The 27829-nt window shown below is 38.5% G+C and overlaps 1 protein-coding gene across 12 annotated transcripts in view; it reads left to right on the top strand.

Moving 5' to 3' along the window:
- Positions 1-27829, top strand: part of TENM3 (teneurin transmembrane protein 3) — a 623972-nt gene that overhangs the window by 278595 nt on the left and 317548 nt on the right. For 11 of the 12 annotated variants that reach the window (XM_087735943.1, XM_087735954.1, XM_087735953.1 and 8 more), the window contains one exon: positions 26069-26371. In XM_087735943.1, coding sequence (XP_087592069.1) covers positions 26140-26371 — 232 coding nt within the window. In that variant the 5' untranslated portion in view covers positions 26069-26139. Of the gene's footprint in view, positions 1-26068; positions 26372-27829 lie in introns of those variants that run through there. The other variant, XM_087735959.1, reaches the window with a different exon arrangement.

Below are 27829 nucleotides of genomic sequence, written 5' to 3'. Positions count from 1 at the left end.
GTGTTTGGAGCTTTTATGTTCAGGCAACGCTGGACACTGGAGCTTTATGATGCTTCTAGTGCTGTCATATACGTGTATCTGCTGGCTCGCTTGCAGAGCAATCTGCTGCTGGTGGTGAATGAGAGCATGAGCAGGGACTAGGCAGAACACTTGTAACTCCCATGAGGTATGATATTAAGGTTTGGGCGTAGAGTTGATGTTTCTAGTTTACTGTCAGTTCTAGAGCCATTTCAAAAGGACAGTTCGGGAGAAAATTCAGTTTCAGACTTGATGCATCCCAATCAATTCAGGATTTAAGGATGCACAGAGCCATTTTCACGTATGTCTGTGCCATCCCATTTGATGAGAGACAAAAGACATGCTTTGGCTATAAGCAATAGGGGGCTTTTCCATGGGAAACTAGAAACTTCCAGCACTGTTTCTGCTGGAAGACAAGCAGGTACATATATAAGGCCATAAGGAAAGTGCTTAATTCTCACTGTCATTGTGCCTGCGTGATTGTACACGCACAGGAGCTCACTGTTACTTTCAAATGTGTTTGTTTCTGGTGGGAACAAGTAGTCCTCTGCTAAGTAAAAGTGATGATATTTTTCATCATCAGAAAGGGGCTTTTCTCTGCTGTCAAGAATATCCTTGGTCCATTGTCACTATACTGCACAAGGGTGGTCTGGTTGAGGGACCAGCAAGTCGGTGATACAGCTGCAGATTTGGGGGAGGAAGACTCATCTGTCTCTTTTCACTCCCTTTTCCATCTCTGTCCCTTTGGCCACTTTTCTGCCTATCACTTGCTTCCATTTCTCATCAGGCAATGATAATCAAGAGCCTTGTCTGCCAGTATTTCAGGAAACAAACTGCAAAGCCTACATGCAGGGCAGAGACAGGCTGACGCAAGTACTGCCTAGCCATAACCTGCAGACATGAAGAAGCAAACCCAAGACAGTTCTTTTCTCTCCTCATTCTTCATTCTTGCTCTCTCCCTAAGATAGTTGCTCTGACAGTCAAGGTAGCACATCGTACACATCAAGGTAATGCCCTCTGACTGTGTGACTTAGATGCAGTGCTGCCTGCTCAGCCCCCCTGGCTGCTTCTGTCCCTGGGAGCACTTTTTCCCTCCTCCTGGCTTGTGGGTGGCAGGGCAGCAGGTACCAAGCTTTGGTACTTGCCATCACTTTGTCATCAAAAGTGTAAGCAGTCTTCTCAGCTCTAGAGTAGCCGCTGTTGTCCTTCACTTTCTACTACATGGACGAGAGTTTTTCCTACAGCTAGCAGCTGTGTATGTTGCATGTGTTTCCATCTGCTGGAAGATGCTGTCCTAAACAGTATCACTGTAGAAGTGTCCAGTGGCTGTGCTCTGAACAATGCTCAGGGTTTGGCAGGTGTTACTTGGAGTGCTCTTAGCTAATGACACTTCAATGTTTTTCACATTCACGAAGTTAAAAGTGCTAAATGGCTGTGACATACTGGTGGAGGCTGAAGGGCTGGCATCCACATCTGGGCATCTGGGATCTGCAGGTAAGCAAGAGGAATAAGCCTTCTCCAGCCTGGACAAGACAGTACTACAAGAGGATGCCAGTAATCTTAGTATTCTTGATACCTTCTTCTGACCAAGATCAATGACTAGCAAACACTTAGCGTTCCTATGGAGAAGATTTTTTTTTTTTTTCTAAATCTAGTGTTTTCCTGGAAAGCATAAAACTTTAATAAAGGGAAAGGAACTTGGATGATCATTTTTGTTTATAGTTATGCTATTAGTCATCAGTAAGCAGTTTTTGCTTTTCTTTGCACTCCCTTGCCACCATACTTGGTGTAAGTCTTCATGCAAGACACACAGACTCTTCAGCAAGCTTTACACAGAATATAAATGTAGCAAATATTTCTAGCGATATAAACTTATTTATTTATAAAGATCAACAAAATATTTTTATTAAACTAATGGAGGAGTCCATAAGCTTGGGAAATCTCATATGCAGTCTTTCACCTAGGCTGTCTATGTATTCGTTGCCTGTAAGGCCACTGTAATGTAGGTATTTTGCTAGATTGTTCATACAAAATAGAGATCTCTGAAGAAGCGTTGCTTCGGATGTGTGTTCTTCTGTATATGCATGAAATGAAGAAACTAGAAATGACACTTTTCACGCTGGTAAAATTGTACTTGGCTCCTCAAATCTAAGAATTATTCTTTTCAAAGGGACAGAGCATGTATGTACGTCTCTTAAACCGTAGTCTTCTGTTTGTCCATCTCCATCGCATTTCAGCTTGACATGTATTTGTGCAGGGATAATGAGATAGACCAGGACTCTGTCCTTCACTTATCTTACACTAAATTTCTCTTTTAAGCTTATAGATTTAGTTTTAAAAGCTCTCTCCAAAGTTCAAGATGCACTTTGCAGAGTATTGTTAAATAGATTAAATCCAAATGCAAATAGATTTTGTTGAATTGTGTGTTTGATTTTTTTAAATGTGCCATTTCTCTATTAGTAGTAAAAATAATACAATATTGGAAAAAATATTTGCAGCTAGGGTAGATGGGGAGATAGAAGGCATCTGAGCAGAAAGTTAATCTTGCTGCAACCAGATAGTTCTAAACACAGTGTTTTCTACCTTAGAAGTAGGAATTAATACAGTAAATTCATCAAAATATCATAATTTGAGCTATGATTATGATTGTTTCTTTAAAGCTAGGCATTGATAGGATCCAGCACTTAGAAATTGAATATTTTTTATTCTTACACCATTCTGAAAATTAAGATTGATTTGATCTGCCAGCATGTGACCTTTACAAATCACAACACTACTTTATCACTTGATCCTTTTTCTGAAGAAAAACTACTTAGATCACACAGCTGCCATCTATTATTATCTTGGAATCAATACATTCCTTGTAAAATTCTCCACTTTCCGGAAGTTGTTGTAAATAAAAATGTATAATGTGGAAGTGATTTCTTTAGGGCAATTGTTGTGAACATAAGATTTGATAAATACACAATATTTGAAACAAAACACAATTAGATTTGAAGAGTCGGATATTACAAAGAAGTTATAAGCAGTAGATTTTATTTTGGAAGTATGGAGGTGGAAATATTTTTTCAGTGGATAGGATAGTTATTTTTATTCTGTATGTCTCAAATAATGAGCAGTACACAATTGTAAACCAGCAACATTGTGTGTTAAATATGCTTTTCAAGCTAAACAAAATACTTTCTGCATGTGAAAAATCTTCACTTACCTATAAATTTTCAGGTTTTTTTTCCAGTTATTTCCCGAGTCTTCATTGCTTTTTCTGACTTTATCCAGAAAAAGTGTGTTTTGTAACTGTTATTAATATTGTTAATATAATATTTAAACATGTTATTTTGTATACACTGATTCAGGTCTGTATTCTGTCTTTTTCAAGTATATGTTATGGCATTAAAAAAAAGAAAATCACAGATTAACCTACTGTTTGTTCCTGTGTTCTCCTTGTAAGGATAACCTCAAGATACCAGCATTGACAAATGCTGGTGGATTGCCGTGCTGAGTTATGCAGCAGTAGCTGCAGAAATGCTGAATCTTACTGAAAGAGTAGTTGTAACTACTTTATTGGTAATATTTTTTTGGTTTTGCTGAGTTCCTCCATCAAAAAATAATTTAACCCCCCCCCACATTTTTCATATTTATGCATTTTTAAAAATACAAATTATGTTTTTCCCCTTGCTAAAACACCACTTTCCACCAGAAGGGAGTAGTCTCAACTGCAGAGCTTTTTTTTTTCTTCTTTTTTTCCTATTTAATAGTGGGGGCACGAGAATTAACAAATTCCCTGCAGCGTGCCTTGAGCTTTTACAGAAAATGCCATATTAAAACCAGCACTCTAAGTCTGCAAGACAAACTCCCCCTGGAACGCCAGGGCCAAGCATGCTTTATGGTGTCTTAGGTGCTTCATATCCTTTTTATTTCCTATCAGTTGCTTGATGACACTCACTGTCCTATGTAAACTAGCATGCAGGCACATTGGGGGTGTAAGAGAGCAGAGCCAAACTCACTCACCACCACCAAAAGAGGCCCTTCTCGGAGCTGTGCCACGTCTTTTACTCCTCATACCAGCTCTGGTATTCAGCATGGTGAGATGCTTCAGCTCACTGACCCAGTGCAAACCTATTTCTTCAAGTTGAGGAGCTTCCATGTGGGGGAGTGGGGGGGGCAGAAGGAGAGTTTTCTGTAGGTTTCCTTGAGAAATAAAATGCTGTTACAATAAGGTTTAAAAAAAAAAAAAAAGCCATGCAGGAGAGAGAAAAGGTGTTTGTAATCTACTTGCAGTAAGGTTAAAATTATGAAATTGCCCATTTTTCAACTGTTTTTTCCAACCACCTTCTTGCTACTTGCATATCTTACAACTCTCCATAGGAGAGAACCTTATTCTAGAGTGAACATGTGAACTTCTGTAATTCCTCTTCTGGAAACCAGCAAGGTTTTTTCCTCACGTACTACATCTGTGGACTCATGAAAAACAAACCCAGCAAAATCAATTGGCTGATTTTCTAGCTCATCCTGATGTATGACTACTAGATAAAGCACTGCAAGTATATGGGTTGGGTAGAAGGGGAGTGGACAACCACTTTTGGCAGTGGTCTCCTGGTAGTTTGGATTAAGAAATGCCGCAGCCTTGTGCTGCTGGGATAGTCTAAAATAAAGGTATAAGAACAACCACGCTGGTCAGGCCAAGCGTTCAGCTAGTTTAATATCCTGTTTCCTTCTATGCACAAATGTGAAAATGTATGAAGAAATCCCTGTTGCTTGAGTTGTGAGAAACAGTGAATAGTCATATCTTCAGTCTCAGTTAATTTTCTTGCCTTGCTATTCATCTCATTAGTTTTTAGTACAACTCTCTGTGGGACCTTTCTCCACAGAGAAAACATTTATTTGTACCCTATTTTGCTATCATTTGTTAGTTTGTCTCTGGGGGTATTTTCTCCCTTACACCATAGCAACTTACATTTTTGGAACCCGTCTTGCAAGGAACATTATCAAATGTCTCCTTTATCATGTTCATTTTACTTCTGCAAAAAAATTTCTTCTAGAAGTTTGAAAGATCTAAAAGAAAGAACTTCTACAAACATTTGCGTATTCTCCACTACATCAGTGGACTATTGTATATATCGTGTGTGTGTGTGTAGATAGACAAACCATGCCTTTAACATTTCTTGACAACTACTGTTATTCTTTAAAAATCTGAATTTGATCTTTGCAATTCAATGAGCTGCTGTGAGCTACTTTGGAGTCTAAGACCTGCACCTCTTGTCGCTGATGCAGTTGTCTGACAGATTTCTCCAAGACATTGTTTTCAAACATCATCAAATTGCTGGGTCAGTGGAGGGGAAAATAAAAAAAAAAAAATTCCACAGGATAAATTCAGACATTCCCATTAGTTGGTCTCTGTGCTTGTGCTTTTATTGTATTTACATTCTTATGACATCCTAATATTCAGAAATAGTTTTCAGTTTTGAAGGGGTTCGAAGACAACGTCTATAAAACTGGGGATGAAAAAAAATCCTGTGTTCTCTTGCAATTATCTTATTGTTCTATTTGTGATCCTTTTTTTGCAAGGAGTACCAGTCTTGCTGTGTGTAGGGAGAAAGTAGATCTAGGGTAATATTGTAATCTTAGAAGATCTTCTAACATAAACACTGTAAAATATTTGCTGTTTTGCTGATCGCAACATTTGGAATGAAGGAAAAAAGTTTTACATCCTATCAGTTACCCAGAATACTTCAAGCCATGTATCTGGTCTTGTGTTAAACTCTATTCTCAACAAGCTGGTAGAAAACCTTAAAAGTCACATTTCACCCCCCATATGACAGGCAGTAGCGACCCATGGTGTTACTCTTTTCAGATTATGATCAAAATGGGATCATTCAGATCATTTGCCTTGCAGGGAAAGTTTGGAGATGACTAATGAGAAGGCACACGTTCTTGTAAACTGAGCAAGCTTTATATGGGAAGTAGCAAGGGATATTGAATTCAGCAGCTCTGTAAAACTCTTATACAAAAGACACTGTCTTAATGAGTCCATTGGGTTCTGTGTTTGTTACATAGGCCTGAAATCCTTTTCCTCTTTGCCAGAGTTAATTTTAATGGTTAGCAGTGAAACCTGAAGAGTACATGGGGTGGGAAGAGCTGTAGGAGGAGAGGGTGCTTGCAGCCCCTTTGCTGTAAGATTGGCTTTGGGGGTTTTGGGTCATAGCAAACCCTGACCTGCTACGGAGGATGGGAGGGAAACCCTCCACTTCTTCCAGCAACTGCTGGTGGCTCACGCTGGGAGAAAAATCAGTGAAGAAGGTATATAAATTGATAAAGATTCCAAGACTGGGAAAGACAGGCTTATTTTGGCACATAAAGGTAAATTTTTATATAGTTAAATAGCTTACATTTCCCAAGAGAGTGCTTCAAGCCATAGTTTACATGTTGTATCTTTTACTGAAGGTTGTGATTTGTGATTGTTTTCTCTGTTTGAAACATGGGTTTCAAAGCATTACGCACCAGTGGTGCTTCACTGACAAGTATTTTTTATGCTAAATAAGCTTGCTATTATGTGTTCTTTATGTAGTTGTTTGTAATAGAACTCGAAAAAAGGGAAAATTTGTCATAAATCTTAATCTGTGTTGTCTATTAGGTTTGCTTTCTTGTCGTGAAAAAGTGTATTTGGAAGAGTCTTGAGGGGCACCATATGAACCTGAACAGCTAGATATGAAAATATTAGGGGCTTTGTATTAGGTGCTTCGGACGTTTTCATACAATTCTGTTCAAGAATTTTTTTGTATAGAATACACAGCTGCATGTGGATTGTAAATGATTATAGGAGGCAATTAAGTAGTCATGAAAGAAACAGCTATGGTAATTATAGATAGTTTCCATACAGTATGTTACAAACAATGGTTTTTTTTCATACTCATCGTGAATTCTGCGATTCTGACTAATCACTGTAAGGTGAGTTGTCAAAGCTTATTTAAAATTGGAATACTGGAATGTAAATCATTCAGTAAGCAAGACAATTTTTTCGCAGCGATAGGCTAACTCATATGCATAAGCGTGTGACCTTGAAAATTGTATGTGTAATTTTGTTCCAGACCGTAGACTCCTTGCTATAGTAAGATTAAGCGTATATGTAAGTATTAGCAGGTTTAGCAGCATATAGCTGTGTACGCATTCCAAAAATCCATTTGTTACCATTTTTTTATTTAACGCCTGTTTTCCTCTGGGCCTTGGACCATAGTGCCCTCTTCTCCCTCCTCCCCCCTCCAGTAAAAATTAATGAACAATGTTTTTTACTGCTATCGGTAAGCTTTAATGATCTTAGTAAAAAGAGACAAGCAATTCATTTGTTGAAATTCTTCCATTCTTCAGCACACAATTCAAAGTGTGAACGTATTAGGGAGAGACAATGGGAATCTGAGAAATAACAACTTAAATACAAATAACTTTTAAGATTTCATGTGGAAAATGCATTCACTGAACTTACAAACTTTAAAACAATTAACAATGCAAATCTTTCGTGTAGGTGTTTTCCGTCATTCATCAGTGTTTTCAAATTATTTCAAAATTTAGGAATGAACCTTAAACTGAGATGCTTTGCTTGGTTTGATTTGTTTCTGACAGTTGTGCATGTTTCCTAGATGTTTGTTTCAAAAATGCAACAATACAGATGTAAAATACTAAAAACTGTATCAAAATTGGTAGTGTCTTACATTAATATTTCTGTTATGTGTGCTGGCTGTGTTTTAACAACAAATTAGAAATATTTAATTGATTTTTTTTTCCTTAGTATTATGTGCATTGGTGCTTGCTGGTGTGAGGGATATAGCACAATAAATGAATCTTACTACACGGCAGTCATTATACCAGCTGGTATTTATTGTTGACAGCTGAAGATAAATACTTCATGCTCTGTTTTTGTTTGCTTTCTGTTTTGAATATGGTATGTCATGAAGATTACTGGTGGTAAGCAAGTCTAGCAAAAAAATTCATGTTCATGAGCACTGGTTATCAGTGTTCATCGCAGCAGCCCAGGACAGGGCCCTGAGCGAGACAGTAAAACCTGTTCGTAGAAATGTATTTAAATTCATTGGATTGAGTGAAATCCCTCTTCTGCTCTGCTACTCAGTTTCCTTCCACACTTCACCAGTAGAAGTGGGAGAAAACCAAATGTTGACTGTCTTCCCAACAAGGAAAATCACCCCAAACTGTACAGAGCACGGTGTTATTGGTTGTTGTTGGCTTGAGACAAAACATTGGGGTAAAGGAGTTAATTACTTCAATCTCTTGGTTAAAAGTCTTGGTCTGAATGGGAGCTACTGTGCCTATTAATCTGTTGAACGTAGTCTGTACTGAGCTTCCTTTATTTGTGTCTTGTTTATAAAAGCTAAATAGCTGCAGTAAATTGCTGAACTTACAGTATGAATTTCTCAATATGCCTCCTGTATGCTGGCTGTCTAACTCTGTCACGGCCTTTGGGGAGGTGTTTTGTCCTGAAGAGGCAGGCTGGCTTCTGAGACTGAAGTGTTCGTTTAGGACGAGAGGAAACGGCCTCAAGCTGCACCAGGGGAGGTTTAGCTTGGATATTAGGAAAAATTTCTTCACTGAAAGGGCAGTCAGGCACTGGAACAGGCTGCCCAGGGAAGTGGTGGAGTCCCCATCCCTGGAGGTATTTAAAAGACGGGTAGACGTGGTGCTTAGGGACATGGTTCAGTGGTGGACTGGCAGTGTTAGGTTAACAGTTGGTCTTTTCCAACCTAAATGATTCTATGATTCTATAGGTTGTGTGGCTAAGGAGAGCCTGCAGCTGCCTGTCGTGCACTGCAGCTCATATTATTCCCATCTGTATGTAGTAGCTGCTCTGTTAGGAGAGTAGCCTAACAGTCGCTCATCTGAAGTATCCCCAGTGTTTTCCCTTTCTGTCAAATGTACAGGCAGCATACCTGCCTGAAGTTAAAAGAAAAAAAAAAATCTTTAAGCTTATAAAAATTGCTGTATCATTTAGAATATATGTAGTATATGTAAATTCTACCATACAAACAGATGCTTGAATTGGTCCCTTTACCAGACACCTAAGAATATCTTGTTACCCTAGAGTTGTGCAAAGGACCCTATGTGTTTATTAGAATGTTTTAGTACCTGACATACTCTAGACCTACACATGGTATTAAGGTAATTTTTTGAGAGATGCAGAGATGGTCATGCAAAATGATCAAGAACTCAGAATGCACTATGACTGTCTGGATTACTCAGTTTTACACGGGATGTTTGTAATGGGAGATTGCAGACGTGCAGCATTTGAGAGGTGGGAAGTTTATAACCACTTTTGACTGTGTGCGGTGTGCTTCTGACAGCCTGTATAGAATTGAGATGTTTAGGGAGCTTTTAAATTAGAAACAGAGACTTTGTCCTGTTCTTAGAATGATAAATACCTATTTCTGGTACTTTCTCTCAAGAAAATATTAAAACAAAATTTATAGCAGATGAGTAAGTGCACGCTTCTGTTTGTTTGTTTTTTAAACTTCTGTGAAATTGCTCATTCATAGCCATGGTTGGGGAGGTGTGTGGGGAAGTGGTTCTCGGTGGAGGACGCTTGGGAGAAAGGTTACTGCTCTCAGGATAGAGTGCTCTTGTTCTTTCTGCTGAAGTCTGAGAGAGGAGTTCATTGATCTCAATAATGAAGACATTGAAAAGTCCTTCAGCAAAACCAGGGAGACCAAATTTGACATTTTGTGATATATCTGAAGTTATTTGGTGAGAAGGAAGGAAATGGGCAAAAGATGTCAGGTAACAAACTACAACCTGCTAGACCTTATTTAAACACTAGGGATTGGGGAGGGGGGTGGTTTGTTCCCTGTGGAGAGGGTTTGGGGTTTGATTTTTTTGTTGTTGTTTTTAGTTTTTTATTTGAGAGGAGAAGCATTGTAATCTTTCATTCTCCCTTAGGTGGTCATCTTCCTTGACCATCAAGTTGATTTCAACGAGAGGAAGAAAAGAATGAAATAGATGGGTAAAAATACTTAGATGCTATGCTCTGCTGTATTAACTGGCAGATTTTTTTAGTATCAAAGAATACTCTAGCTTTTTTCATGGTTAGACGCAAACTCATGGTTCAGTGCAGCAGCCTTCAATTGGGTGCATGTTAGAGTTCAATAAAATTTCAAGTTAAAAGAGTTTTAACCAATCATCTTCATTTGGAAAATGAAGCATTCACTATAATACAGATCCTTTGCATATGTCTTTAAAATAAACTTTCTTGGCCTAAAAAAAGGTTATAATTTAAGTGAAGGGAGGAGAAGATTCAAGTAAACAGTAATTAATCCCTTAAATACTATAGTGCATAAATCTATCTTGCTGTGACAGATACCGTTTTCAAATAAAACTGCATATTGTATGTGTATATATATTGACAGCCTTCCAGTGTACTTTTTAATCACAAGATTAAAGAGGAGGCGGCAGTGAATTTACAGCCTTTTCAAAAAGGACTGAAGGGGAGTATTCTCAAGTGTTAGTCTTTGGAAAACAGGTGATTATACTGCTCATATTTATTTTTAATAAATGTTTTTCAAGTACCACTGTTTCTGTGCATCAGTACCAGATTGCCTGGTTGCAATACGTATGCTGACATCTGTCTACTTTATAATTAAACATAGGCCTACTGTACATCAAGTATCTGAAATAGCTACAGCAAACGTGAGTGCTGGTACTGTGTGTATAACCGCTGAAAGCTGTCATTCCTTTGTGCTCCTATTATTTTTGTACTCTAAACTAAATAGACTAACTGCTGCTAAGAAGCTGTCAGCGGATGCATGTCAAACACTAGGTGTATCATGCGATCGGACCAGTGCTGGGATGGAAGAGTCAGTGGTTGGAAGGGGAAAAAAAGTGACCTTTTTCTCTCAACGTTGTCTTTACACTGAAAGGGACAGATGAGTTTCTGAATTATTCACAGTACTGAAAGCTTATAATTGTTAGCAACAGTGGCAGCAGCAGAGTATAGAGACAGGGGTTTGGTTTTTTTGTTAAAATGCTTGATTCTGAAGCCCATCAAAGGATTCATTTCACAAAACTGTCTCTGGGAATTCGGGTATTTAAGGTCTGTGGGAGTGAGGGCAGTTTCTTCCAAAGGATCAAGAAAGAGAATATTTTCTTCTTACTTTTATAAGGATCTGTGTTGAAATAAAGGTTAATATTAATCACAGGTCTTATGCAGTAATGGAACAAAGAAGCTCTGTGAAAAGGGTTTGCTGTTTCAGCAAGTAATCTCCGTGAGTCAATTACAGTGTTAGTAATAAAGGAGATCTTTTAACCCATAATATAATTACTAGGTATATAAATTACCTATCCATCTAAACAAATAAACCAATTCCCATAGTAGTAAAAGGTACTTCCAACAAAGACAGGCAGTAAGATTGTTTTGGTTATAACTGCTACGTGGTGGAAGGTAAGGCTTTTCTTGATGTCATGTAGAGTTTTGTCTACTTAAAATACGGACTGTTCATAGTTTCCTTGAAGTAGTTAGCTTTTAACAATACATTATTTAAAATTCTGTTGTTTCAGTAGGTCATATTTAATAGTATAGTCTCTAAAGTTTTTTGTTGTTTTGTTTTTTTTTTTTTTTATTCTGAAAGCTATTGATGCTTATTACGAGTTTGGATAGTGAGCACTTGGATGCAGTGTGTAATAATTATGCCATGATTTAGCATGCGTGTCAGTAGTGTCCTATGACAAAAACTCGTCAGCCAGACTCTATGGCCCAAATGAGAGCTTGTGTGGCAGCATCCATTATTATCATTACTCTCTACTATGTGTTACTAAAGACAAAGGTTTTGCATATGGAGAGGGTAAGGAAAAAGCAGTGGAAAGCGGCAGGAGAGCTAATGATCCACAGCTCTCAGGAACCCAAGTTTTTTAAAATCTTCCAAAGCTTTTACAGTTCTCTATTTGCTTTTAAAAGCTATTCTTTGTGGATGGGAAGATGTGCTTTATTGATACACTCTGGGTCTTCTTAAGATAAAAGGGCATATGCCATAGATAAAGAACTAAGAATTTCCTAGTAGTCCAGTTAATGTTTTAATAGTCTTAATAGCTCATAGTAATGTAGAAAAGCCTCTTTAATAATACATTTAAAATTGTTAAACAAAACTTCCAAGTGCCTGCCCCTTTTTGGTGTTACGCTCACCAGTGTTCCTCTGGGTTGTGAGGGTGAAAACAAAATGGCGGGGGGGGGGGGGGCGGGGGTGTTGTTTCCAAGAAGTCAGCAGCATTCCCTGCCCTCCACCACAGGGAGCATGGTGTTCATGGTGGGGCTGGCTTCCTTCTTGACGTTGGTCCACTTGGGGCTGTTTTTGTATGTTTTATTGTAGCCTGCTTTATTCTCATCAAATCCCAGCTCAGGTTTTGAAAGTTGCCCCAAAGCCCCAGCCTCAGCTGGCATAAAGGTGTTCTCTCTGTGACCCAGCGATGCCTGTGAGGCATCAGACTTTCCTGGTGGTATTTTCAGGGACAGGCCAGGCAATAATTACTCGACCACCTGGCAACTGTTAAAACCAGCTCAGGTCAAGGCAACCCCAGACAGCTCCTGAGACCCTGCACTGCCAGGTCAGCACAAAACCTCTGGCCTTTCACTAGCATTGGCAAGAATCATATTTATTGGGCTACTTTGTATCTAGAAATATAATTAGATTAAAGCTTTCTGAAATCATGAGCATCTGGCTCGTATTTCCTGTCTGAGGGAACTGTGTCAGTCAACACTACCAAACGCACTCAAAACAGACTCACTGAAGTAATAGCTGCAGGTCAGAAACTTCTTATTTAAGCCTGGTTAAAAAGATCTTTTTTTTTTTTAATGATAAAACAAAATAGGTACAAGCAGTAAGCTAATGCAGTGCTGCCTAAGGATAAAAGGTAGTCTTCTCATTTTCTCCAAACCCTATGAAACTCCTCCTTGTGGCTGTCCTGCCTTCCTGACTCTCCTACGTGCCACACCAAGGCCCAGCCGCAGCAGAAGAGTGGGGCGATCCCGTGTGTGTTCAGGCCTGTTCAGTCGTGGAGTGCTGGAGCACAGGTTTTCTCCTCTTGGGCAAGTGTTTGAACGAGGGCATCTGCAAAGGGGAGAGGAGGGAAGGGAACACTATTACAGTTGCTATTGCCCTTCATCTTCCTTTTTTAAAAAACAAGACAAGCTGTTCTGTTTGATTTTTTTTTTATAAGTTTTAAACTGAATTTCTTGTAAGCATCTGCCAAATCCTGTTGGCTTCCTCTTCAGTCAATAGGGAGAACATAGTCTCCCTCAAAAGACTCCCAAGTCTTTTTTTGTCGTTGCATGAAAACCCAGACTCTAGAATTTTATCACCGGGTTTCTGGCAAACAGTACTTTGCGAATCTGAATTATGTCTCGTTTGATGAAGCCAACCTGCTTCATGATTTTATGGATAAGGCATTCAGAAATTTGGACTGACAGATTGCTTTCTAAGAACACTGTATTGTGTCCTATCACAAGCGTGGCGCACACTGAACTGGTATGCTTAAGCTTTCAGGACTGACATCCTAGTGAGGTAAGATACTACTACATTAGTTCCTTATATTATAGCTGTCGCTGCCCTTTAAGCTGGAGTCACATACCAGCCAGTAGTGTTTTTGTTGCTCTTGCCATGTTGTTGTGAAAGATAACTAAATCTTAAATAGGAGGTAGAAGATGCAGCCTCACAGCAATGTTTTTGACTTGCTGATAGACAGTACTTTTCCTGTTTGAGGCAGCAGTTCGTGATAAAGCTGGCACCTCTGCCAAAAGCTACTAATTTCTCCTTCAGGTAGGCAGGAATATAGCACTGTGCAGGTAACAGGTAGGACAATACAGAGCAATACACAGCTAGCAATATTTTGTTATTATTAGTGATGCTGGTTTTGTTTCCACAATAAATTTCATTTTAATTGAATAAATAGATAAAAGGAATTTGGAGGCAATTACAGTTTTTTGTTTTTCTAGCTTCAAAACCAGCATAGAATTTACCTCCACGATAGCATTTTGCACATTTGACTAATTGCTTTGTCACCTAAATTTAAAAATTTCCACCCACATTTATTTGGACGGGGGAGATTCCCCTGTTTTTTTTCAGGGGAGGGGGAAGAGAGACTATTTAAAAACTGAACTTACATAGTTATAAGAACATTCCTGCTTTGCCCCTTCCTCGAGTACTCCCTGGTTATCTTGGTTTGGTCACTTTTACCATACAGAACTCATTATTGTGAAGAGACAAATTATCAGCATTAAAGTGGTTTGGAATATACAGTTGCTGAAGGGGTAAGGGAGTTAAATTAGTGACATAAATTTCCCAAGCTGGCTTGACTTAGGTTAGCTACATGGTGTTTTTTGTTATTTTAGATTCAAAAGAAGATGGCTTCTGGTAATACTTACCCCACAACATGTACTTCATAGGTGATTTTATTTTACATATATATATACACACATATATGTAACAATTATATGTATATAAATTTATGTGCACACGTACACATTTCACTATTTTTGCAATGTTCAATTAAACTTTTTAAGCATTAGGGAAGCAAGATCTGCACATCAATTAAGATCTGATGGTTGTGTGCCTTAGGCCACAGAGCTATAAAATGTCTCCTCAGCCTTCCAATCTCTCTTTTACCTGCTTTGCTCTAGTCTCCATCTATGTTTCAAACTCTCTGTGCAAGTCTGTCTCTATTACAGGTGTGCTTGGTGTTTGTGGGGTTTTTTTGTTTGCACTACTTGGTGTCTGTGTGTGAGAATTCTTCAACTACATATACTTAAATTCAGTTATATGGAGATCCGAACTGATGTAAAGGAATATTAAGATTTCCTTTATCCCTCCTGTTCCCCGATATGAAAGATAAACTCCCCAGATCCTGGCATATATCCTATGTTAAATCTTTTTCTTTCTGACACCTGCTTCTTGGAAACCCCAATTAGCGTACACACACACAGAAATTTTATCTCTAATCCTGCCCGACAGCTCTGTGCAGCACAACAGGGCAGTCTGTGCATGAATTGGAGGTGTGGAGTAGCCTATTCATTGTTCCCAGCTGAATGAGATCCCCCCGCAGAAGATGAGTGTGTCTGGAGATGATAGTCGAGTGGTGTGAACCCCTTCATTCACCCTGCTGGGTATGCTCATCCTTTCACCTGGATGCGTTTAGAGCCTGTGATATTCATCAGACCGGCTCCAGTCTCGGGGCTTATCTACATCAGTGGTTTTAAAAGTGCACTCTTCTGTCAGCATCGCTGCATCTGCACAATAAATTTTGCTAGCTTAAGCTATGTCTTCTAATAAATTCAACTATGTTGGCAAAACTTTTCAGTACAGACTGGATCTCTCAGTGCAGTGTGTTTTTAAGTGTGCTTCTCAGCTGTGCAAATACAGAGACAAGATTTTGATGCCACCAAGTTCAGGTACAGGTGCCGGGTGCTTTCTCCCTTTTCTGATGCCTGTATTTCTTCAGTCCTGTCCCACCCCTCAGGAGTAGGAGAGAAAAATCAGAATTTTCCTAAAAGTTTAAACACTTGTGAACATAGCTAATGCAGCTGAAGGAATTTGTCGGACTTCCTACTGTGCTATAGGGTCCTTCGCTTTAGGATGGACACGAGTCCCTCTACTCCATTGTGTAGATCAAGAAACTTTCCAGATGCTGCCTTCTGATGCATCTCATGAATGCATCTCATGCCCTCTTTCTGTTCCCACAAAAAACCCTCAAGTACCAAGACAATTCAGGAAAAAGTTAATGCTTGGAAGAGCTTATACTGGAATGACATTTGTGTCCTTAACTATAGAGTAAGAAAATCACAAATAGTTTCATATTAGGTATAAGGCCACACAAATAATGAATTAGTAACACTTCCACTCTGTTTCGTATTAAAATGGAATTGGAAATACTTGAAACAGGATGGAAATTAAGCTACCTGCTCATCCACCCAGGTAGTCCATATGGACTTGTCTGAGGCATCTTGACTGTCACTGTGGGAAACATTCTCTTCCTTGTTCTGCGTGTGCTTTCCTTGTCCTGTGAGTGAGCCGGAGCCTGCAGTGTTCCTGGCTTTCAGTCTTGCATCTGTGCTTGCTAAACTTACGTGGTAAGAAACAGAGTTACGTATAGTTTAGTTGTGGTGTAACTGAACTGTGGAGCTTCTCTACAAACTCATATTAGATCAAAAGGATTTTGTTGATAATTCTTAAATATTTTCATTATTCAGTTATAGTTAATTGTCCATGTGTTTGGAGTTCAACTTTCCATTTATCTTATTACGAGACTTTTTTAAAGGCTAGAAATTGCCCATCCTTTTAAAGGTCACCTTCAGATCTGTTGCTGAAGTGAATTGTTACTTTAATTAGAAGGATTTTTAATCAATGATTGTACTAAGAAATTCTGAGTATTATCTTAAGTGGGAATTTAAAGGATTTAAAAGAAGCTACTTCCCTCCCCTCCAAAAGCATAATGTGAAGCTGCTCAACGCTTACTGTAGAAGCCTGTGCTTCTCTTGCAAAATAGGGATCGTCTGGCAATGAAGCATTTTTTACAAGTCGAGACTGGTTTCTGTCAGAGGTGTTGAGCGCAGTGGACCAGGTGCTGTCATTGGGCTCTGCCAGCAGCAGCTCTGCTGCATCCCCACGGTAGAAATTTGGCAGCATGTGGAAGCGCAGCTGGGTGCCTTAACTACAGGTAACACACACCAGTGGAAGAGGAGGTCAGCAGGAGGTAGTTCTTTGTCCTGCTTCCCCAGCTTCCTGAAGGAGGCTTTCCATTATTAAAGGTTAATTGTTTGTTCTTTAAGTACTGTTACCAGAGAGGATCTTGGTAGTCAGCTAGGGCCATGCCAGAGTAGGCTGTGTGGACACTTTCAGAGAGAAACATGGTCCTTTGAACAAAATTGCTAAGTACTGTGGGAAATTTTGTCTCTCACATAGTTAGCCAAAGAACTTATTTTAAAATGCATTATTCTTTTGTTTGCCCTAATCAAAGTCTTACTTCTGTTGAAACTGGAGACAAAACCTGGGAGGTAAGAGTGGAATGGGGTGATTACAGGACAAAAAGTTTTTGTATGACCTTTAAGGTAAGGCTAAAAATCTGATGCTATGAAAGCGATGGTTTGAAAGAGGGTTAGAACAGGGATTACAGAAAGGAAGTGATCCAGCAGGGCAAACAACCTCCAGCCTTTACTGTCTGCTGATGTTGGATAGTGCTGAAGAAGAAACAATTAGAGGTTGTGACAAGAGGACACAGCTTGTGCGGAGAGGGAAGCAGGAACCTGGGGAGTATAGAGGAAGACACGACAGCTGATACAGTCTGAATAGATGGAATAGTTAAATACAGTCGTAGAGATTGCTATTGTGAATTTAATCAAGTTAAACAGTGCTTTACTACGTGTTATGCAGGCATTAGCTAATAAATTTTCACCCTACTGTGCTAGGAGTGGTAAATTAATGTTGTGACAGCATGAATATACAGTACTCCTCATGTTTCTGTGTGGATTTTTCATCATGTTTGGGACTGTTATTGTTTGTGTCTGTGCATTTTTGATTTGTTGCTGTTTTGAGAAAGAAAGTCAGGGAGGGCAAGGAGATAAGTTTGAACAAAACAGAGTTCTCGAGCATAAAAAAAAAATTGGCAGCATGCCTTATACATCTTACCAGTTACTGTCTATTGAGGTGAGTCACTAAATAATTCTCTAGGTTTCCAGGCTGCAACAGTATCCTAATTATAATGTGACTGGGACTGAAAAATCTGGTTACCCGTCAAATCCTTGTGAAAAGAAAAATCTTCTTGTGAATGTCTCCTGTTTATGTGGTATTTCAGCTTTCGCTATGCGAAGCTGTACATGGAAACCAAGGCTGATGGTGCACGTGTATCCCATGTCATGCGACCACAGCAATAGCTTCAGCACCTACCCTTTGCTATTCTTTCTTCCCCCTCCTGTGTGTCCTCAATGGCATCCTCATTGCAGTTTCCTCAGGTCCTCCTTTTATTTCCAGACACCTTCACAATGATATTTTCAGCTCAGCCTTGTGACTGTGTGCCCAGCTCTTGCATGTCATATGTAATAGACTTCATTTCCCTTATAGTGACTTGAGAGTTGTATTATTTTTGAAATCTCACTACTGTCAAATTGTTTGAAATTAACTCTGAGTTGTTGAAGGGGGAGTTGACTGATCGACAGCCTGTTCAGATGGTGAAGCTGACATACGGATAGCTTTGTTCTCCAAACAGAAATGCAGAAGCCATTGTGCTGTGCTCTCTGCTTGGGGACTCGGGGACTGCTGCACCTTTGCTGATGCTCAGGGCTTGTTACGTGTTGTTCCTGTGTCGGGTTCGCCATCCCACTCATTTTAGTTTTAAAAATTCCTAGATTTCTGTGGCTTTGTTCCAGAACAAAAGTGGACTGTGTGGAAGAGCTCTGAGCAGGTGCAAAAGTAAACTTGGGAGATACCATTCAAGAAGGAATTATACTCACATAAATCAGGAATAGGTTGAGTAAGAACATGGAGCGAGGGGGGGAATCATGTAAAAGATGGGGAGGGAAGGAGACGATGGCGTAAAGGATGAATTTCAAGTTTAAAGGAGTGGATGAAAGTATTTAGGCCTTTTTAGCTGCTGCTGAATAATGAATTACCCGGTGCTGACTCTCTCAGAGTTTATTACTTTGCTCTGAAGTAAATGAGACACAAAGTTTCTCCCTTCTGAAGTTTTCTTTGTTCTCTTCCTCTGCTCGTTTTTTCCTCTTAAACTCTTCTGTCTTTCTAGGCTTGCTGTGTCACTACTTCTCCTCAGTGTTGCCATACTGAGTGCTAATGATTCTGTCTCCCTCCACTTTCTGTCCTGAGCTCGCTTTGGTGTTCATTTTTTCTTTATACTGCAGAATTTCTGCTCTCTTAACTTCCTTTGCCTCTTCATCTCTTCATCACGTATTCTCACCCTCATTCTTTCTACAGCAGCACACCACATTATTTCACTCTTTCGGTCTTCATGTTCTCTTTCTCACTTAGCTCTCTCGACCCTTCAAGATAAAACACATCTTATTCAAATCCCCCAAATGAGAGGCAGGCACTTCCTCTCAAGATCAGAGTTCATGACAGTTCCTGCAAACCATTCCTCCCAAGGAGGAACAGAAATTGTCAGTGTAACCCTGTACTGAGTTCCTCCTCCTCTTGTTCACAGAGCAGTTTATGCAATGTCTTAGCCCTCCCTCCTTGCAAGTTACGTTTTTCTGCAGGGCTTGCTTGGCAGCTTAATAACCAGCACAGCCGCAGGCCGTATGCCTGCATAGCCAACTTATGGCTATTTCCAGTTTTCTCTTCTGAAGGTTTGCGGCCTTGCTGTGTGGAGGACTTCCAGCAAGGAGAAATAGCTGTAGCTCCATCTCAAATGCTGCTGTATGGTCTTCATATCCTCCCAGGAAAATGCTGTCTGGAGAAGTACTCCCTCCACTCCCATCATTACAGAGCGTGCATCGTCTCTTTCTGCTCATATGAGGGAAGGCTCTTTTTTCTCCCTCCCTGCCTCCCCCAAGCGTTTCAATTTTAAGTAATGGCAGCAAAATCGTTACAAAAACATCAACCTCTATGACTAACCAGGACCCTGCAGAACTCTTTATCTTGCTAATTTTCCTGACTCTTATTGCAAGAAACTTCTATAGTGAACGTAGAGTATATTTATTTGTTGTTTATTCTGTTTCTAATGAAGTTGAAATTTTTAGATAGACCATGTAAAATAACTTTTTATTAACTTTACATCCTGTAGTGGTGGTAGATACGAATGTTCTGTTCCCCTGGCTGATGCAGAAAAATGCTTGAAGAATACACAATATTTTTTACTGGTCTTCCTTTTTCTTCTTTTTTTTCCCCTTCTTTTTTGTTTGTAATTTAATTCTAAAACGTAGGGTTAGTTAGTGACTTAAGGAGGCTTTTTTTAAATTTTAGTTTGTGAACTGCCAGTCTGACAGGCCATCTGTTTCCCACTCCCCCTTAAGAATGCTGACTTCGGATGCATCCTCTCTAGTTTCTGTGCTGGAAGACAGACTTTTAATATTAAGAAGTGAGTTTCTAGATATGATGACCTGAAATGTCCATGTATTAAGAGTCATCAGTTTGACTAATGGCACACCATGGCTACAGATCATCCTAAGCATCTCTTCAAAGTGTCATTTTTCCAGCTCAGTTGATTTCTGATGTATCTCACTTTATCAGCCGTTGAAGTGGAAATTTCATCACTCTTTTATGCCTTTTGAGTTTTTCTTAGTATTTGTTTGTAATAGGTTTTATGGGTGATTAGTTGTGTGAATTGTGAGTATTTTTTTTCGGACGTGAGATTTTCTTAATTTCTGCATTGCGCTTAGGCTTTTTAATCTACTTGTTACATGTATCAGCTGAATTTGGTTTGTTCTCTTGCTATTAAGAGGCATGCAAGTACTATACCTAGTGCTAATTGTAACTGATGTAATGTTTACATTAGTAAACAATTACAGATTAAAAGGAAATTATGATTAAACTACAATAGTGACACTTGCAGTAATGTATCTGTTCAGCAGTGCTACTTAGACATTATTTTCAGCAACTGTTGTCAATGCTGAGAATAGGCACCGCCTTGACTCGCAGCCCATAAAATCCTCTGCTCTTATTTCAGAGAGAAGTTCAAGCCTGCTTCTTCTCCCAAAAGCGTGATGATTCTTTTGCTGCCTGTGTTTGTGTAGTAGTGTATCATGAAAGGAAATTTGTTCCCAATCTAAGCAAGCGTTCAGAGTGTGCTTGTATTAAGGGATCAATGTGGAAGGATCAATAATTCTTAATTTGTAATATGGTAATTAGTAATAAAAATAATAGTAATTCAGTAATAATAATGCAGGCTTTTGAATGTAGCTGGGAATACTATCATTCTTAGGAATGCCTAAATTGTTAGAGTTAGGTGTTGGGAGGGAAGGTTGTGGTATGTACTGTGTAAGTTCCTTCCCTGGCTCAGTTTTGCCGGCCTCAGGAAGGGAAGAAGGGCTCCGCTCTGAGCAGCGTGCTGCTTTCCTTACTGTTTCTTCTCCTTGTGAGACTGAGTAGGAGAGGGCTTGTTTGGCCTTCCTTGTAACAGTGTTTCGTACTCTGTTACTGTTGTTCTGTAACAAAGAAATCTACTAGTTTTGTCCTCTCATTTTTGAAACCTTTTCTGTTCCAGCACTGTATATATTAAAATAATGACTCGTTATTCTCAGAATTAGTTCCATTTTTGCTTTGTATCTTTTGAGATGTCTAAAATGGTTATACACATTGAAAGGGAATATAATACACACTATAGTAGGTCCATAAATCGACCCAAGCAGTGACATAATCTTTTCTATACAATTACCTCTTCATTTTGGTAACAAACATCTTTTATTTCTTACCTTTTTAGTGCTTCGCGCCTATGTAGCTTTTTAGATATCAAAAGGCATAAAATATTGAGGTATATTTAGCCTTCTTAATCAGTTACCTTGGTGTTCACTGAACCAGGATTAATGCTGGAAGAAGGTTGTCCGAGTGAGAGATGGGGAGGGAGCACTGTGTATGTTAGGCAGAATTGCCATCCTGTTGCCAAACTGCAATAACCCTTTGGGGAGCTTGGCGTTGAAGCTGCCGAATTAAATACAATAATTTTCCGTAACAGTTTAAAAGGCCTGCAGGCATGCTAAAGTTGTAGCTGGGTGTTTTAGATAACACTCTGTAGCATGACCCTAAAGTCTCGTTTACATCTTGGCAATTAAAATATATACTACTTTTTATGTCTGTTGTACTTTTCCTATATTGCAATGCAGGGCTTTAGTGTTGAGGCTTTTTTATTGTAAAAAAGGTAAGTAACTGATTTTTTTCCTTTTCGCTACAGTGACTTTATTTCACGTTCCAATAGGTGACTAAGAGGAACTGCTGAAAGGCTGTTCTGGGGAAATACAGTGTAAAACTTCTACCACTGCATCAGTCAGCTTTGTCTGTATCTGAGGCTTCAGTCATTGAAGCTGCCACGGTAGCTTCAACACTTGTGTGTGAATATGCCTTGTGCTCTGTTTTGGTGTTTACACTTGGGCTCTCTACAAAACTTGGAGTAAAAGAAAGAATTTTGATAACTTACTTGTTTTAATGATTATTTGCATGTACCTTATCTGACTTGGTAATTAAATATTGTGCTAAATGTTCTAATGATGTCAGAGGTCTTCAAAGTAGCCTGGCACATAAGGGAATGAGCTGTGGTCCCACTGACCTGGTAATGTACGGGAAATGCTCCTCTGTTCTCCTGCTTCCCTTCTAAATTAAGTTAAAAGAAATACGTAAATATTAGTTTAAAAATGGGCATCTCCTCTTTATGGTTTTGAACCATTTTTAAAATTCGGAGTGGCACTGGGAAAGTGCAGTCTGACTGAGGCTGCAATCAGCTAAGCTATGTACACAAATGGGATGGACATGACTATATAAGAGCTGACATGTCAGTCTGGTGATTAGCGTACACGCTCCTGTTTAATCCAGCCAGGAGCCTGTAACATTGGACAGATCACTGAAAAGGTCACGGGAGATCCCGATGCTCAGTGACACAGATGAGCACCCCCAGTATTAGACAGAAACTTGAAGTAGTGGCATGCACCAGTGAAATCTTTTGATTTTCTTCAGTATATGCAGGCCATTTCACGTTAGCATTGTAATTCAACATGTAACAGTATTTAGCACGGCTGTTTTGACATCCTTTTGTGAGTGGGTGAGTTCAATAGCTTTGTAAATATTGCTCTGTGAAAATTCTTTCATTTAATTGGAGCGAAGCTATTAGATGGACCATAAATATTGACATATGGGCAAAAATTACTTGCAGACGAAGGCAAGTGTTTTTGTAACATGTCACAAAATAAATTTAATTTTATTTGGTTTAAAATTCTAATCTGATTTGTCAAAAAAACTGTTCATGCGTCAAATTAGTTGCTGTGTTCCCTTGAGTTTGTATTGTACTCATTACCAATATTTCATTTGAGCTTCTTCTAAGGCATAGTAAAAGAAAGCTAGTCAGTGCATTCGGGTAACTCCCCTTGGGATGCAGCTTTTACGTTCTAGGAAACAGAGGAGAAGAAAAAATGAAGTATGTTCAAATTTGTGCAACAGTGGTTCATTTAAATCTGAAGATTTGAGTGGGAAAACTTGTTAATATTTTAACTACAGTGATCTTCATAAGAAAGGAGCTGAGCAGATGCAGTAACTGACAGTTTGGGTTTTTTTCTTAAAATGTTTTTCTCAATAATTGAAAATATTTCTCTAAATTTGGGGGGGAGGGGTGTTTTGTAAAAAAGAGGGGAGGAATTCATGATGGGACAAGTAACTCCTGCACAGTCCTGAGACTGTAAAACATCCCACCATGGTAATAAGACTTAGGGTTCAGATCTTGTAAAGCCATCTGCAAGTCTTCCTTTGTTTGACTTGTCATTGCTGGCTTACTACTTCAATGTTAACACTGATACCTATTTCTGTATTCTGCAGATATGTTTGTGTTCTCTCTTTCTGTTTGTGTTCTGATCATGGTAGAGAACAGTTATTTGTAGACAGATCATTAAGACGGCTTTTACTCTGTCTCCTTTCAGACATGTGTATTAATTCACTGATGAAGTGATTTCAAAGGCATGAGCCTGAGGATATTACGTGTTTCCTAAAACTTCCTGAGAGATACTATTAATTTTTAAAGTTAAAGGTCACTGAAGGTAAACAGGTGTTTTGCATAATGCAGATTCAAAAAGATAGTGTTCTTAAATGTTACAAGATATTTTTTTTTCCTAAAAATTCCCACAAAAATCCACTAGTCTTCATTATTATGGCAGTGTAATCACTGTTAAAGTGTCTCCATAATGTGGTGCTATTGAACAGCTTGTATTTTTTTAACCTTTTCATTCTTTGCCTGGAGAGGCAATAGATAACGCAGAAAACTGCCTTTTGAAGTTTTAGTTAATGCATTGACTTCTGTGGGAAACAGATCACTACTTCCTCATGCTACTGCGTAGGTTAAAGCTTTGAGGATTTTAGCTTGGTATAGGAACAAAGTATTGTGCAAAGAAGGTTTTGGGTTTTTGGGTTTTTTGTTTGGGTTTTTTTTTTAATATTATAAAGGAGCTTGGAAACTTGAAAAAAAATCAAAATTATTTCATCTTTGATGATGAATAGTGTATGTCAGTTTTCCCATGGCACAATTTAGAGACGTTAGGAATTAGTGGCCCTTTAAAGTCTTGAAACGCTTAGATGAAAGGGGAGATATGCTGCTGCATGAAGTCTTTACACTGCAAAAGAATACCTGTGTGTATCTGTTAATACTGATTTTTAAAATCACGATTCAGTTTAGTGTTAATAAAACACAAAGTTTATAAAAGGTCTTGATTTTTTTTTTTTTTTACATGGACAGAACTTGCATTTATTACTCAATCAAATATTTTAAAACCTAAGTGTTTCATATAAATTAAAAAGATGGGCTACATGGGCATGCAGACATTAAATAGTCATAAATTTAATAAACTATTCTGTTACAAAACTTGGGTTTTTCTGATCATGTACAAATATTTCAGTTTCTTTTTAACCACTTAACATTTGAAAATGTAATAAATCTAATCATAAAGAGAATTTGCTTAAATGGAAGGTTTTGTAGCTTTGTCTTTTAGTCTAAATTGAGATTCACACAGGTCAAGAAATGCAAGAGCTTTTTGGAGAATTTCAAAACAGAATAATAAAAGACCTGCTGCCATTCACAAACCTGAATTATGGTTCTGTAGTAAATTAAATAATCTCTAAAAATCTTTCCAGGAGTGTGACAACTAATTAGTTTGTTTGATATTAAATGTTTAAAATGAAATAGGTGAAGAGTTCTAAAGCAACCTTGTTTTTGCTGAAGAGTGCAAATGGAGTTGGCTGTTGCTTTGTGATATGTGCTGTAAACTGTCATTTTAATTCTACATCACAAAGGACTTGACTGATAGTACTTGGTAAAATAATCAGCTGTGGTATTTAAGTACTTTAAATTGAGGGGAGCACCCAGGAGAAAGTTCTTCTTGAGACAAAGGCGAGAACCCTAATATGTAAGGTGTTAAACAAGAAATACCAAGGCCTTAATTAACAGGTGCAGTTGCAAAGTATTAAAATCATCTGAACTGTTCTTCATTTAGGTGTTTTGTCAGCTGTTTAAAGATACAAATTATAATCTTTATTTTATTTTAGCGCTTTTCTTTAAAAAACAAAAGCAAAATTTCCAAACTGTTTCTTACTCTGTCAGAAATGTAGATATTTTGGTTAAGGGTGGAAGACCCAAGAGATGAAACTGAGAAGTCTTGTTTTGAAAACTACGTGGAATGAAAGAGTAAAGGAAAATAAATAGTAATAGAAATAAGATTCTTACTGTAATATTCCTTAAAAACTTGAGGGAAGGAAAAACTACTTCTGACTATCGTTTACAAATCAAATAGTTACTTGCTTTCTAGCACAAGTTAAATAGAATATACTGCCTTGGAGAAGTCTTCCTGTATATCACCTATAATGTTTTTGTAGCTCGCTGTGAAATTATGTGTAGATGTTCTTGATTAGAACAATTTTCTTTGAATCGAAATGACAATAAAAAGTTGTAGAAGTCTGTAATATAAAAAAACAGAAATTTCTGACAAGCAGAAGGAAGTCAGACTGGCCATTAAAGCTTGCATCCTTCTCAGAAAAAGAGAAAACAACTTACCTACAGATAGACTTTAGGCGAGCAACACGTTCTTAAAGCTGAAAAGCTATGTTTTTTTCCACCCAGTTCTCAGTCTGCTTTTGATCTTCTCATCTGTTGTATAAAACTGAGAAGTATTGTGTTGTCGTTCACTAGAATTTCTTTGCTAATTTTTTTTGATCAGGGTAGCTCGTGCATGAAACTCTGGGAAGTCTTGCAACTGTTACAGGAGTGCGTCTCACCCATTGTTGATCATATCTTTCTTTCTCTTCCAGACAATTAGGAAGCAATCACAGCAATTAGAGAACATTGTAACACACCAGCGGTTGTCTTTCTAATTTTGTTATAGGTGAATGTAAGCTGAATGTAGAGAAGACTTCCAAATAAGCTGGACTGATGTGCACAGAGAAGGAATGAAGTATGGATGTGAAGGAACGTAGGCCTTATTGCTCCCTGACAAAGAGCAGACGGGACAAGGAACGGCGCTATACAAATTCTTCCGCAGAAAATGAGGAGTGTAGAGTGCCTACGCAGAAGTCTTACAGCTCCAGTGAAACCTTGAAAGCTTTTGATCATGATTCCTCTAGGTTGCTGTATGGAAACCGGGTAAAAGACTTGGTCCACAGAGAAGCAGATGAGTATACCAGGCAAGGTAGGCAAGATGCTTTAATTCATTAGTACCAAGTAACAAGGCATTCGTGCTGCGGGAAGAGTATGTTATTATGCCAGTTTTATCAGTTTCAGTAATACTCTACACACACAGTACACTTCACTTGTATCTCCCTAAATGTTTTACAGAGATGGGAAAGCATTGTGTACCGTCTTTGAAATAAATAATACATGATGCACAGGAAAGTTAAGTGAACGGCCCATGTTGGTCAATGGGTCAGTGACAACATTGCAGACTCAAGTGTGAAGTATTCAGGCCTTACAGTTTAAAAACTAGACCCCCAGCGTAAATGCAACTGATTAACAGATTGCCCAAAAATTTGTCACTCCAATATAACTAAAATGTAAATATCTTCAAAATTAATCAAAATAAACGAATACAACTGTTCCAAGAAGTCCAAGCCCTATGAACAGGTTTGGGGAAACACAGTATGTGTGGATGAGCATATGAATAATGCATTAGCTCAGCGCCTTTATCTTTGAGCTTGCAAGCTAACAGGGCACTGTACAGTGAGTAAGGTAAATTAGTTCACGATTAATGCATTTGGGTTTGGGGGATTTTTTTTTAGTGGATATCTGTGAAATCTAACCAGATGCTAACAGGTTGCTAGAGCTCACTGTTGAATTTCTGAGTCCAGGACTGGAGAGACATGAGAGATCTAAATATCCATGGAGGTGCTCAAAAGCTGACTGGATATGGTCCTGGGCAACTTGCTGTAGCTGACCATACTTGAGCAGAGGGTTTGGACTAGATAATCTCAAGAGGTCCCTTTGGACCTCAGTGATTCTGGGAGACTGCACTTGACTCCAGTTAGGGTTAAGCACTTATGCATCACTTTTGGATTCAAAACTGTAGTCTCTGGAATTGGCATTTCTACATTTCCACAACTAAACTACTTAATATAAGGAGAAAAAAAAAGTTATGGAATGTGTGGAGTACTGTAACCCAGCTATCTAAAAGGATAAATCTAGACCAAGAGCTGTGTGAACCTACGCCTCAGTCTACTGTATAAAGCTATCTTCTCTTTTATGAGGAAACAAGAATAGATTTAGGGGTAGAAAAAGAAAGCTTCCTCCTTGTGAGGAAGTCCTTAGTTTTAATTTTAGAAATGTTTAAAAATATTTTCCTCATTGGTGGTTTTTCTTTGTTCCAAGTAGAATAACTTTACATTAGAATTAGAGCTGGGCAGATGGTGTTGACTTTTTTGCCTACAAATGTTTTCAAGGGAAATAAAAATATTTCTCTTAGGCTCATGTAACTGAAGCTTGCTGCTACTGTAGTCTGTCTGCTTTCTGCTGTGTATTTTTGGTTTCTGTGATGTGTTGAAACTTCAGGTCATCACTACTTTCCAGTTTTTAAGTCATTAGTCACCTTGATCTCATTACTTTAATGAGGTAAAATCAAGAGGAAGTTTTCTAAGACCTGTACTGTAGACACTTT

Source organism: Nipponia nippon, unplaced genomic scaffold, assembly GCF_047370975.1.
Source record: "Nipponia nippon isolate SJK-2023a ecotype South Korea unplaced genomic scaffold, ASM4737097v1 scaffold_6, whole genome shotgun sequence".
In the NCBI taxonomy this organism is placed as follows: Eukaryota; Metazoa; Chordata; class Aves; order Pelecaniformes; family Threskiornithidae; genus Nipponia; species Nipponia nippon.
Note: the sequence above shows the minus strand (reverse complement) of the source record. Positions and strands in the feature narration are given on the sequence as shown.